Source organism: Dendrobates tinctorius, unplaced genomic scaffold (assembly GCF_039654945.1).
Source record: "Dendrobates tinctorius isolate UK_male_01 unplaced genomic scaffold, ASM3965494v1 ptg000090l, whole genome shotgun sequence".
Taxonomy (NCBI): Eukaryota; Metazoa; Chordata; class Amphibia; order Anura; family Dendrobatidae; genus Dendrobates; species Dendrobates tinctorius.
The window spans coordinates 3043032-3057828 of record NW_027361758.1 but is presented as its reverse complement, the minus strand read 5'-3'; the positions used below and the strand labels follow the sequence as shown (position 1 = coordinate 3057828).

General features: G+C 46.2%; 1 protein-coding gene across 1 annotated transcript in view; it reads right to left on the bottom strand.

Moving 5' to 3' along the window:
• Positions 1 to 14797, bottom strand: part of CFAP251 (cilia and flagella associated protein 251) — a 128958-nt gene that overhangs the window by 45726 nt on the left and 68435 nt on the right. The window contains exons 15-16 of the mRNA XM_073585997.1: positions 12293 to 12472; positions 12023 to 12207 (exon numbers count right to left, since the gene is read on the bottom strand). Of these exons, the coding sequence (XP_073442098.1) occupies positions 12023 to 12207; positions 12293 to 12472 (365 nt within the window). The remainder of the gene's footprint in view (positions 1 to 12022; positions 12208 to 12292; positions 12473 to 14797) is intronic.

Here is a 14797-nt window from a genome sequence, read left to right as displayed (position 1 = left end):
GATATTGTACGTGGAAAATAATTTATTTCTATTTTTCTATGAATTCCAGTTATTGCTGTCACTTTTTTCTCTACTTTCAAGCACATGGACCAAGTCACATCTACAATTTGTGGACATGACTCGTCTACAGGGTTTAGCGCTGCTTTTAGCTCAGCCTAAGGCGTCATTCACACATTCAGTATTTGGTCAGTATTTTACATCAGTATTTGCAAACCAAAAACTGAAGTGGAACAGTCAGAGGAAAAGCATAATAGAAACACGTCACCACTTCTGCATTTTTCACCCACTCCTGGTTTTCGCTTACAAATACTGAGGTAAAAAACTGAATGTGTGAACATGACTTGACTCAGTTAAAAATAATTTAAATATTATATTATATACTTTATGTTCATGAGATGTTTTTGCATGTCTGAATTTTAGGCATTTCTTAGTTACATTAATTTTTTGGAAAGAAAAGTTTAGGGTGCGTAAAAAAATAAACAAAAATGGCATTAGTTTTTCAAACACTTATGCTAATTCTGCCCAGAGCTAGTTACAGGGATTTGATTATTAAGTGAATTTTTCTCTCTTTTGGAGTAATAAATAAAAGTTCTTGCTGTGCTCTTTCCCTAGAACTGATAATTGCAGGAGCAGAAGTAAGGCCGGGGTCACACTAGAGAGGAATATGGACGAGTGAGAGGCGTTAAAAACACGCATTACACAGGGACAATTGATTCTCTGTGGGGCAGCTCCCAACAGCCGTATATTTCTCATCCGTATTCTACGGTCCGTGCCAATCGCAGAATGCTGCAATTGTCAGCGCACTACGACCGTAGTACACCAATGCAAGTCTATGGGTGCGCTAAAAATACGCATTACACACGGACCACACGTGTGACTTGCGAGAAATACGCAGGACTTTGGCTGGTGATAGGAAATTTACTAAGCAATTATCAGGAAGCTTAGACATGCTAATTAGCTCAAAAAGCGCTCCAGACATCCAGGAAGTACGCCTCTACGGAGTACAGCATCATGGCACCCTACCTGAATCTGAATGTGGAGATGCTAATTGTTCTTGTGAAGGATCTCCCGGAATTATGGGACAAACGGGATGCACATTATGCCGACCGGGCAAGAAAGGAGGCTGCATGGAGGCGCATATGTCGCCAAATGTTCCCTGATTTTGGTGATCGGCCACGTGAGGAGCAGCAGCACATAAGTAAGTGCCCATAAATTATGTATGTTAAATTACCTGCCATCAAAAAATTATTTTACAAGTAGGCCCCTCACATCCTGTGCTTGTGATATTGGGCTCTTGTGGCTTGTATATTATTTTTGGACCCACTGTTTGACCCTGAGAGAATTTTACCGTCCCCAAGCTCCTCATAATGCCTAGCAAAAACAGTTTAAAGAGTTGCTACTTGCCACATGAGCTACTGTGACTCTGTGCATCTGGTGTGGTTGCGCCAATGCTAGATGCCACCCTGGGTAGAACTCACACCCTAGTAGGCCACATGACTTTGATACTACAGTAGTTCAAAAACTTGTTTTAGGTAAATTGTAATTTTTCATTGTTTTATGTCACATTGCAGTCGAAGATGTGATGAGACGCTGGCGCAGCATCCGTGACCAGTATCGCCGTGAGCGCCAGCAGCGGGCAAGAAGTGGTTTGTGGCCCCCACAAAGAGGAAATATGTTTATTTCGACCGCCTCTCATTCCTCGCTCCAATTATGGATCTCAGACCGTAAGTATACCAAAAACACCACATGACACAAATGCTTTATAGGGCCCAATCCATATTTTCCTTTTTCTCCATTTTATATTTAATTACAGAACTCAGTCTAACCTCACTGAAAGGGAGACAGGGTCTGATTCAGAGGCCATCCTCAATCCTGTAGGTGGAGGGGTTGAGGTGTCTGGCCCATCTTGTGACCTTCCAAGGAGCCAGGACCAAGTGACTTCTCCTGCTCGACCTGAGCCTGCCCTAGAACCTGGCCCGCCACCAGAAACACCACCACCAGGAACAGAGCCACTACAAGAACCGTCAGCTGCAGCACCACCCGACATCCAGGATGAACAGGGCAACAGCAGCAGCCCAACTGTTCGGCTATAGGGCTTCCCCCATCCTGCTGTGCCATCCCGGCGAGGTAGACGAAGGCGCCATATCCCTGCCACGGATACCAGGACCAATGTGGATACAGGGGACCAAAATTATCTTTCCAGAGTTGCCACTGATGATGGGGAGGAGGCGTACTCACGCAGCCTTGCCCGTTATCTTCGTTCCCTTCCCCATGAGGTGCGGCTACGTGTGCGAGGAGCCATTCAGATCTTAATTGACGCAAGCACACCCCCCAATACCCTTTATGAGGTGTTTGAGTTTCTGGAGAGGTGGCAGCTGTCACCCAGGAATCTCATGCGTCTTAACTCCCATCCCCAAGTGCTTGCTCAATCAGGGTCTGAGGATCCTCCTACATGTGGGCCTATACCTCACCCCCACCCAACATTGGCAACATCATTCCCAAATGTCAGGGTATAACCCAGCACACCAATATGGCCACTTGTTCCCAGCCAATGTTGGAGGCTGGTCCCAATCTGGTTGGGGACGACATGGCCATTTTGGTGGTTTAGACTCACGGCCCTACCAGCCCCAACAGGAGAGTCGTCTCCAATATCATAGTGCCCAGTATCCACCTCAAGCCCATGAGCCGGCCCACGACCTCCATCATGGGCAAGAGTATGCCCCCACACAGGCCGAGGGACAAGTTGGCCAAACTAGCCATCAGGCAACACAGGCTGGGCTGCCGCCTTCTCCCCCCCCACGTACTACAATTTATAAGTTAGTGTGTTTTTTTGTGGTTAATGCTGTATTGTAACATTTTTACTTTTTTTGTGTTTTAAGGCCAATTATGGCCATTTTGCTAAATACCATATGGCTCCAATATGGTTTCACAAGGCCTTGAAAAAAAGGATACATAAAAAGTTTAAAAACTTTCAATTGTTGTTGTCTTTATCAATGATGCACTTGCATCACGACATGCTGCCATATGCTTACACAGTGATTTAGAAACAGAGAAAAGACATAAGGGGTTGCAATATATATATTTTCCCAAAGGCCAAAAAGAAAAATTTACAACATAGACACAGCATGCTCTTGCCATGAAGTTTCCCCCTCAGGTGACATAAAATAATTTGTGTAAATATCACGCACTTTGATACCAGAGAGTGGACGACAGGTAGGGTTGACATGTGGTCTCGCCCTGCGCACATTGTCCATCACATGCACCACAACATCAAAGGCAGAGCAATCATGAATCCTGGTGAAATTATGTAGGACCACACATACTTTGATTACCTCATTGACATTTTTTTCACTCAGCTGAATGGCTGACTGGAGAACACGCCATTTGGCACAAAGAATGCCAAAGGCGCACTCCACCAGTCGCCGGGCACGTGATAGGCGGAAGTTAAATATCCTGCGCTGGTGGTCCAGGTTGCGCCGGGATATGGCCTCATTACATGGCGCGTTAATTGAAAGGCCTCATCGGCAACAAGGCCATAAGGGACAGATTGTTGATTTGAGCCAGGTAGCTGCCGTGGTGGGAGTAGATCCAAATGGTTGGTGCGTAGCCGCCGACCCATAATGGAAGTATTGAAGACTCTAGAGTCTCCCGTCCTTCCATAGGCCCCAATGTCTACAATAATAAACTTGTATTCAATGTCGGCCAGAGCCAACAAAACAACAGAAAAGTATTGCTTATAATTGAAGAATTGTGAGCCTGAGTTGGGCGGCTTACGCACCCGGATATGTTTCCCATCCAGGGCCCCAATACAATTTGGAAACTGGCATTGCTCCTCAAAGTCCCTTGAGATCCTCAACCAGTCTTCCATCCTAGGCTCGGGCATGACGACTTGATGGAGTCTTGACCATATTTCACCACATGCAGACCTCACTATGCCCGAAATGGTTGATCTTCCAATGAGAAACTCATGATGGAGTGCGGCATACGACAGGCCAGTGGACAGGAAGCTGGATAACCACAAAAGGTGAAAAACTGTATTAAGAAAATTGATAAATAAGAGCTATATCAATAGAACACAGTATCACTTTAAATCTGTTAAAACACACACCTTTTTCAAATAATAAGGCCTATTTGCTAGACATTTAATACTACACATATTAATCGGGTATGAAATGTCCATGATATCTGGCCAAAGATGAGGGCAACAAATGTAAAACAAAGAAGAAACGAAACATACTTTGAGCTATACATCATGAACATAGAGAATGTGGTTGAGGAATACATACCGTAATGTGAGTAGAAGTCTCTCCTTTGCAGATATAGCTTTGCGCATCCTTGTGTCCTGAAATGTTATCCCAGGACGCACTGTCTCCAACAATAGATCAAAGGTGTCCAGGCTCATGCGAGAATATTGGAAGAATTTTTCTGGATGAGTCCACAGAGAAGAACAGAGGCCGTGAAAATGACCTCTTGCGAGTCGTTGTCTCAAAAGTGGATGGACCCACATGCTTCTCCTCCTCCGCGGATCCACTATCACTGGGTATGGGTGACCAAAGCGGCGTGACAAAAGCCAGTTGAAGAGAACCTGCTCAGTTGTGTTGAAACTCAGACTGTTTGCCATGTTGCACATACAACAAACACACCTAGTCGAGACAAGGTCACAAATGGACAGAATGGAGGCAGCCACCTGTTCCAGAGCCAATAAATAGGGTGTAGGCTGCTGATTTAAATAGTTAGCAGGCATCAAAACCGTTAAATGTCCATTTTGCAAGCCTGCGAGAAAATCTCGCCATACGGATGCCATACGGATTACATACGGATGCTAAAATGAAAACCTGGCACTCAACTTAATGCTTGGTGAGGCAGTTTATTGTAGTACCAGAAAACGTTTCGGTCAATATAGACCTTCATCAGTTATGTGCTAGTATGTTTGAAAGTAGCTTGAAGGAGGGCGCTTTTTATGTTACGAGGGGCGCCCACCCATGAAATCTTTTTTGCATGGTCTTGTTTTGCAAAGCAATACATTATTTAGTTAGTTGAATGGTCTCATGAGCAATCTGGATTTATTTTGATTTTTTTTGTTTCCGTTACAGCATTTTAAAGTTGGGTCGCAAGGCTGAAATATGGAAATGGAGAAGTTGGCAAAGTTCACACATCGGCTGTTGCAATGGCTGCAATTTTACCTTCCACCAAGGTTCTTTTTCATCTGTGGGAATAGGTGATAGTCCGAGGGAGCCAAATCAGGGGAATAGGGTGGGTGCTGAAGCAGCTGGAAACCACAGGAGTGAATTGCAGCAGCCGATGTGTGAACTTTGCCAACTTCTCCATTTCCATATTTCAGCCTTGCAACCCAACTTTAAAATGCTGTAACGGAACAAAAAAAATCAAAATAAACCCAGATTGCTCATGAGACCATTCAACTAACTAAATAACATATTGCATTGCAAAACAAGACCATGCAAAAAAGATTTCATGGGTGGGCCTCGAAGTTTTCAGGCGCCCCGCGTATTCACTGATAACCCCAGTAATCAAATGGTCAGAATGCTGCTGTAACGCAGGATAATCTTAATAGTTGAAAATATCAGAGCAGCCTGGTCCTCCTGGACGTGGGTAAACACCACTTGACTGACAAGTGGTGTTTACCCATGTCCAGGAGGACCAGGCTGCGCTGATATTTTCAACTATTAAGATTATCCTGCGTTACAGCAGCATTCTGACCATTTGATTACTGGTCTTATCAGTGAATAACATAAAAAGCGTCCTCCTTCAAGCTACTTTCAAACATACTAGCATGTAACTGATGAAGGTCTATATTGACCGAAACGTTTTCTGGTACTACAATAAACTGCCTCACCAAGCATTAAGTTGAGTGCCAGGTTTTCATTTTATCATATATGGTTTGGGAACCTAACTTGGCACCACTACAGTAGTGCACACGGTGTTTTCTACTATACATACGGATGCTGACATGCGCAAAATACGCGACCACACCTTGCTTACGGATGACATACGGAGCACTATTTAGGGGTCATTCATCCGTATTACGCATGTAAAATACGGACCGTATTTTGCGTCGGTTAGTGTGACCCCAGCCTAATAATGGATTCAGGAGTCATATCACTTCAGATGTTTCCTGCAGAGAAAACAATATTACAATACAATATTTTAGGAGATGATCTTTTTAGTAAACATCAGAATATTTGGCAAATTAATTATTTCAAGCGGCTGTAGAAATCGTTGAGGTTTCCTAAATGCCCTTCCCGCATTTGTAAATGCATGCGGTAGCTGGGTGAATTCATTAGTATTCTGCTCCATCAGCATCCGTGACAATACTTCCTACTAAACATTTATCTGGAACGAAGGAAGCTGTTTTCTATAATAAGGAGGACGTCTATAATAAACATTCCACAAGCTCAGTATAAATATGAAAAGATATGGGCAGAATGTTTTGCATGCGCTGGATTACTCATCCTCCTACTCACTAACAAGTGTAACATTAAAGAGCAGCCAAAACCCAAGCGCTAGATACGTCTGCAGTTATTTACTGTGATGGACTAATGAAGCGTAATGAATCATTGCTCCCTTGAGTGGCAAAGGAAATCAATGCCCAGTCATAATAATTTAACTGATTGTGTGCTAAATGAGACACTTTTTTTTAACTTTAAAGTTTACCTAGACATTGTCTGGAACAACCTGCAGCTGGCAATAATAAAGAGCAGGGTACATGCACACTAGGGTGACCGGATCTCATAGGGGGGGAAAAAATGTCAGAATCTTGTTCGTCTGGACCCCACAAAACGATTCCCCTTTCCAGATATTGAGAGAGCCAAAATTTGAGCTCGATCAAACGACGTTAACCCGTGCCGCTCGTCGCTCAAAGTTTGAAAAAATCCAAATTGAGGTATTTTAAGATTTAGGTATTTTGCATAGTCTGTTAGACTATAAAGAATGTGACAACAACATTGCAGAAATAGCCCTGACCAAATTTTCGAACCATTTGTGGTATTTGAATGCAGAGTTGGTGGGATTATCGTTTTTTGATCCCACCATTACAGACAATGAAAAGTTGTTAATGGCTAATAAATTGCTCAGTAGCACAGATGAACCATCAGAGCACGCTAACCTACAGGAGTTGATAATTTTACATAGTTATCTAATCTATTCTAGAGCTTTTGTTAAAGTAGTTTTTGAAATGTCAGAATATAATGCTCGGCATTTGCTTACAACTTGCAGGACATATTGCTTTTGTTCTTCATCTTTTGTCAGAAGGTCGTTAAAGTCGGTTACTTCCTACCTCTTAATTTTTCTTTCCTAACTTTTGGATTTACAACCCTAGCGTGCTCTGATGGTTCATCTGTGCTACTGAGCAATTTATTAGCCATTAACAACTTTTCATTGTCTGTAATGGTGGGATCAAAAAACGATAATCCCACCAACTCTGCATTCAAATACCACAAATGGTTCGAAAATTTGGTCAGGGCTATTTCTGCAATGTTGTTGTCACATTCTTTATAGTCTAACAGACTATGCAAAATACCTAAATCTTAAAATACCTCAATTTGGATTTTTTCAAACTTTGAGCGACGAGCGGCACGGGTTAACGTCGTTTGATCGAGCTCAAATTTTGGCTATCTCAATATCTGGAAAGGGGAATCGTTTTGTGGGGTCCAGACGGACAAAATTCCGACATCGATTTTTTGCGGTCACCCTAATGCACACCAACTTGGCTTGGATAGGAACTGGTTTTCTAAAATGGACAATCCATATTACTTAAAAAAATTTGCCGGGCCATGGTACGCCGGCCATGTTGGTTGTCCATGGCTGCCAGACCAGATCCCTGCAAACCTCCTCCAACCCTTAAAAGTTTCTTCATCTCGGCATGTCAGGCTTGACATGTCGCTCTCTGCAAGGAGAAATGTTACCCCTTGGATCCTCCTCCTATCCAAAGGCTTCCCCGGCACCTCTTCTGATAAGTATGCCCAGCGTGACATCATGCTTGTGTGGTACTCGCAGGTACGCAGGATGCAGTGACGAGACGGAGCAAGCTTAAATTCAACCTTTATATATGGGTTGTATGGATAACTGGTAAGCTGACAATAGTTTTCCATGCAGGGAGTCAGAAAATAATTCACACAAATAACCCGATCTAAACTATCCGGCCAGTGCCGGCAACTATATGGCCGCGGTATGGCCAACTACGAGTCTTGGAATTATAATTAACTACCAACGGAGTGTCACTTAGCCTTCTCTGACGTCCTGCAGAGTTGTTGTCCGGGAGATGTCCGTTCGGCGTCTCAGCCGCTGGGCCCAGCCGAGGAGGCGTTGTCGCAGGCTTCGGGTGTTCCTACGCCCAGGTGTAGAAGGGGCACAACAGGCCTCAAGAGAGTTCCTCAGCGTTGGGGCCCCTCTCGGAGGCGTAGTGGTGGCAGCCGGAGGCCTTGACGTATAGGCCGCAGCCGCGAGATGGAGCGGGGCAGTGGCGGCCGCAGGGTGCAGCAACTGGGCTGCAGCCGTGGTGTGGATCAGGACAGTGGTGGCTGCGGGTGGTAGCGTATGGGCCGCGGGACGGAGCGAAGCAGTGGTGGCTGCGGGTGGCGGTGCACAGGCCGCAACTGTGGGATGGAGCGGGGCAGCGGCGGCTGCGGGTCTCAGGTCTGCGTCTCTTCTTTGCGTCGCTCCGTGCCGTCATCTGCTTGGATCAGGTGAGCCCCCGTCCTGTCTCTCTGGAAGGCGCTGACTCACTCCTGCTCTCCAGCGCCACCTAGGCTCCTGCTTCCTGCTCCTTGCCTCTCTCCCTGTCGAGTGCCCCCTGCTGGTTTCCTGTGCTTTTATAACCGCTCCACCCCCACACTTTCTAGAATCGTCTTTGGCCCATCCTGTAATTACTTCCCCCGGAAACAGATCCCCTGGGAACCTTATTGACAGTCCCCTTAGTTCCGGCCCGGTTACACTGGGGGGGGCTCTCTCTCCTACACTTGCATCACACCACAACGATGACATCATGTATGGACTACTAATCAGAAAAGGTGCCAGTGATGGTGACAGGTGGGAGGAGGGAGGAGGTTTGTAGGGCCCTGTTTCGGACTAGTGAAGTGGCAACCGACCGAACCAGGGTTCTGCAAATCTTTTTGCTCAACTCTACTACCAGGATTGTGGACACTGTCTATATGCTACAGAAATAATCTGCAAAGCAAATTGCAGTGATGGGTATTTGACATTCGTATGCAATGCAAAGAGTAAAATCTGAGATAAATCCACAGTGGATCAGCACCAAAGACATTGTGGAAACTCTATAATAGATATAGTATGACGAGCGTCAGCTTACGCTGAGTAATTTTCCTTTTTTAGAGTGGACCCTCTGGGCCGTGGCACCCACCCACCTAGGGTGAGCTGACCTAGTGAGAACCCACCCCCTATACAGGGAGTGTCAGGGGCAAGACCAAGGGGGTGAGCCTCCACAGCAGCTGGACCAGACGGCCAGCTCAGGGAGACACTATTGAGTGTCTGGCAACAGGACGGACAGGATACGAAACACAAAGCGAAGTCACAGGGTTTCTTCAGCAAACGTGGTTACACACTTTATTCAGGTGCAAGGCATAAACAGGGAATCAGGTGCAGGGCACAAACAGTGAAACACGGAAAGGTGCGTGCAAGGGCACGCCAAATGTTCCAGGCATAACACGTGCTAGAAAACATACCAGGGTCCAAGGCAGGGTACGTGTTAGGGATCACACCAGAGTTCCTGGGAGGGATGCGTGCTAGGACACGCCAGAGTCCAAGATAGGGTGCGTGCTAGGAGACACGCCAGAGTCCAAGGCAGGGTGCGTGCTTAGGAGGCACGCCAGGGTGCGAGGCACGCCAGGGTCCAAGGCAAGGTGCGTGCGTAGAAGACACGCCAGGGTCCAAGACATGGTATGTACAAGATGGTAGGCAAAGGCATGCTGGCATCGGACTCCGGACATCTGGCAACGATCGACATGATCAGGGCATCAGGCTGCGGACATCAGGCCGCAGTCATCAGGCTTACGATCTCTGGCAGCGATCGGCAGGTTCCGGGCATCCGGCAGGCAAACCAGGGTTCAATGCAAGGAGACAAGACAGGTTAGCAACACGATGCGTGTTAAGGAACACGCCAGGGTCAGACTCAAGGACGGAGGCCTGCGCGTGCAGAGGGACACACCAGGGTCAGGCAAAACAGAGTCCTGCGCGTGCAGAGAGGCACGCCAGGGTCAGGCAAGGCAGAGTCCTGTGCGTGCAGAGAGGCACGCCAGGGTCAGGCGAGGCAGAGTCCTGCGCGTGCAGAGAGGCACGTCAGGGTCACTCGAGGCAGAGTCCTGCGCATGCAGAGAGGCACGCCAGGGTCAGGCGAGGCAGAGTCCTGCACGTGCAGAGAGGCACGCCAGGGTTAGGGTTCAAGGACAGGGTTAGGGCCTGTGCGTGCAAGAGGGCACGACAGGGGACATGGCAAAGCCTGCGCGCACTTTTACAGAAGCACGGGGAGGTATGCCATGGGCAGGCGAGGCCTGCGCGTGCTATAGAGAGCACGTAGAGCACAGTGCAGAAACAGCGTGAGGTGCAAGGGAGCACGGATGGGGCACTGGCTAGCTGATCGGGCTGCGGCACTGACAGACGGGTAAGACTCCAGCGAACCCGGCTGAGGCATGGCAGGCGACAAGCTGTCACTGACCAACGAGCACGGATGAGGCACAAGCAGACGGGCATGGCTAGGGTGGGCACGGCTGAGGCACAAACAGAAGGCTAGGAAGGCCAGGCACATGCAAAGGGCACACGGAGCAGCAAAGCAAGGCAAGACGAGAAACAGGGCAGAGCATAGGAAGAATACGGAACCAGGAACGGAAACATAGGCAGAAACACGGAGTCAGGTCAGAGCAAGGAACAGAGCTAGCAACGGAGCGTAGGCCGAAGCCCAGAGCCGGGCCAAGGTAAAGCCTTGGGACTAGCCAGGGAACGTGCTAGAGAGCACCATAGAACAGAGAGCAGGAGTAACAGGCAGAGACAGAGAACAGAGCAGAAAACACAAGGCAGAGCATAGCGAAGACAAGACATGGCAGAAACAGGCAAGGCAGAGAATAACAGAAGGACTACAAGTCCAAGCAGGACAAGGACGAACATGGCACAACGGACAAACATAAGACAAGGCACGGGACAAGAGACGGAGTACGAGCACGGAGCGTGTGCAGAGACGCTCGACAGAGCAAAGTGCAAGGGCACAGAATAGCGGGAGCGACCCGGCAGACCAAGCAGCCATGCAGGGAAGCAACACAATACTCAGGCCCTGAGCATAGGAAGGGGCGGTCTGATATAGGGCATTAGCACCTCCACTTCCGGGTCAGGACCAGGGGAGAACTTCCAGTTCAGATCCTCCAGGATCACAGGGAGCAGTCACATGATCAGGATTCCAGAGATGAAATGATGATTGCAGAACCAGTGCTGAAACCTAGGCAGGTCACATGATCAGAGTTCCAGACATGCAGAGATGAATGCAGAACCAGCCTCTGCTGGAACATAGGAAGGACACATGATCAGGGGTTCTAGACATGACGAGACGATCACAGAAGGCAGAGCAGAAACGCAGGCATCCCGCAGCTCAACAGTCATGAGGTGAGTGTGCACCCTGCTCTAGGGAACATGCAGGACAGCAGACATGATATGTGCAAGCTCATCGCTCCAGGGGTTCCTGAGGCAAAATAGACATGGCGGACATGACAGACATGGCGGACATGACATATAGCCTATGTGGGAGTAACATAATGTATCACATCAAGCAAAAGGTTAAAGAGCAGCTATGAAACGCACCTTACGAAAACACATGGATAGTGAAGGATGGCTTACTTGTAGCTACTTGGTTACTCCAGGTTTACAACACTTATTTTTGGTGATTTATTTCTTGACAAAATTAGAAGTGAATCACATCAAAGTAGAGTAGGAAATTCTTTCCACGTTCTTGCATGACAAATATGATTACTTAACATTAGACAGGGAGAGAATTTTCACTACTTACCTGCACATTTTAGTCGTTGCATTGTAAAGTTTCAATTTGTACTCATCATTGGCTACAAGAATAAAGCTTTCCTTAGTGAAAGGAGGATACCATACTACACACTGGGGGATGGCACTCTGGTCTATACGGTCATTGCTCTGAATTATAATATGGTCTTTACTGCTGTTTGTAAGATCATACTCCACCTGTAGGAAAAATGTAACAGAAGCTTTAGATGGATCATTAGTTAGATGGATAATGTCTAAAGGAAGATACATCAATTCTACTAACCAACATCCGATCCATGCCAAGTGATAGGAGCCTTGGTTCATAGCTATCCAGATGTATGCCGAAAAGTAAATTCTGAATAGGCTTATAGTGGCTTCGATATCTGGCAAAGTATTCCCAGGATGCACTTCCTCCACCAGTTGGTTTCATTTGCTGTAATAGTGTCACTGTGAAGTCTTGATCCTAGAAGATTATGTATTGGAGTTTGTTTCCATACAATTCGTATGAGTTTGCCTATCCTTAGAGTCTGCACATGAGGCATGTGACAGACATATATGACCTACAGGAACACTAGTGGCATGAGACTGTAATATTGCAATGTGTGGCTTACCATCGGAGTCCGCAGTGTTTTGTCTAGATAAAGAAATGAGGACTAAAATACAATTGTAACTAACAATTTTCAACACCTGTAGTAAATTAGGACAGAATATTTTAGTTTTAGTTTATTAACAATATTTATAGACTTCCTGATGTTTGCAATAAACCAAATAACCAAGAAGAGCCTCAACACATCTAATATAACAAGCGGTTTCTCCAAATTCAACACAAATTGCCACTTTTACCTAATACTGCAGTCTCCGTACTAATCAATCCCTAAATCACAAACATTTTTTAAAAATTAGCAGAGCCTCTCAGGCTGCTATGATCTACTGAAAATGATTCCTGAGGAATCTTAGCCAATTTCTCATGATAAATGCCCTCCAAGTCACTAATTTTCTTGGGATTGTGTTGTGCAACCACCTTCAACTCTAATCAGAGATTTTCTAAGGGGGCTCAAGTCAGTCAACTATGATGACCACTCCAGCACTTCCAGAGCTTCTGATGCATGTCTTGATGAACTCTGAGATATTCTTGGAATCACTGTCTTGATGAAAGGTAAATTGACGCCCAAGCTTTCTCACAGAAGTTTTCTCCTAGAATTCCCTGATAATTGGTTGAATCCATCTTGCTCTCCCCATGCTGCAGGATTCCAGTGAGAGAGAACACTAAGCAGCCCTAGAGCATCACAGAGCCACCATCATGCTTCACTGTAGGTAAGATGTTCTTTTCAGCAACAGGAGTAATCCAAAGGCAGTCCAGACGTCATCACAACCTTCACATATTTTTATTCTGTCCCCTATGAGACAACAGGAGACAGGTCCCATCAGCCAACATATTTAGTATGCAACTGATTCTTTAGACAAGCCAATTTCTGTTTCTGTTCGACTACCTGTTGGGCTGAGATGCACCCTACACACTCAGATGAACCATGAGGATTTCAATTCAAACGGAGATATCAACATAGGGTAAGCTGTGGAACAATCTGACTTGTTTTTTTTTAGCGCATACTTCATACTTCTTCCTCCAGACATACCACTGATCCATAGTTACAAATTGAAATATTTTATCTCTACATAGAAAAGAATCCCAGAACTTCTGTGGCTAATTTATATTGTATTGAGCATATTGTAGCCAACTGATCAAACAAATGCCAGTGCCTTTTGTCACCAAATGTCATGATCCAGGTTGGATTATGACAGATAAATGCACAAGTAACCTTTTTTTTTTCCTTAAGTTTTGTGCTTAGTTAGTTTTGTCCCCGGTGGCCATTAGGGTCATTGCACTGTGGTGGTTTCAGTTCTAGTTTTGCCCCCGGTGGCCATTAGGGTCATTGCATTCTGGTTACTTTAGTTTAGTGCACGTGATTATAAAGCCGGTGTGATTGCTCTGGCTCTGACCTGTAAAAGAGTGTCAGGTGTTGCAATCACTGTTGGTGATATTGCTCATTTCCAACCAAGTCTGGTGGAGGAAGGAACTACTGAGAGGAGTTCCTGGCAGCTCAGGGGAGCTCTGGTGTTATAGCTTCAGGAGGAAAGCTGCATTCTGGTGCTGGACTCTGTTGCTGGGAGCAAGAGCGACAGAGCAAAGCTAAGTGGTGTTATCCTGTTTGTACCTTTCCTTTTGTGTGTGTTGTGTGTGTTCACTAGAAAGGGCTAGGGTTTTTAGGTATCCTGCTCGTCGCCAGGTGTGGAACCTGCAAAGGGACTGTCAGGAGTGTAGAGACACTGACTCAGGGGAGTGCAGGAGGTCTCCACATCCCCGTTCCCTATCGCAGGGCCCTCCATTGTATCGGTTTCCCTGGTGTTTCCCTTTATTATTTAAATTCGCCCTGCTGGAGGCGGTGTATCCAGATACACGTGTAATTCTGAAATTCGCCTGCTGAAGGCGGTGTATCTGGCTGCACGTTATATTAATTAAATTCGCCCTACTGGAGGCGGTGTATCCAGGGTCACATGTATCAGAGAAATTCGCCCTGCAGGAGGCAGTGTGTCCAGTCACACGTAACCATCACACCAAATCTCGCAGCAGATCTTTTTTGCAGTCTTTTGCAATCACTCATGGGCTTTTTTACAACTGCTGCCTCAGGAATATGGTGGCAGGCGGTGACAGCTTCTTCTTTTCTGCCATGCCCAGATAGTTGTGATAGTGTTTCTTTAATGCCGATTTATCCTTTTCCTTGTTTGTGTA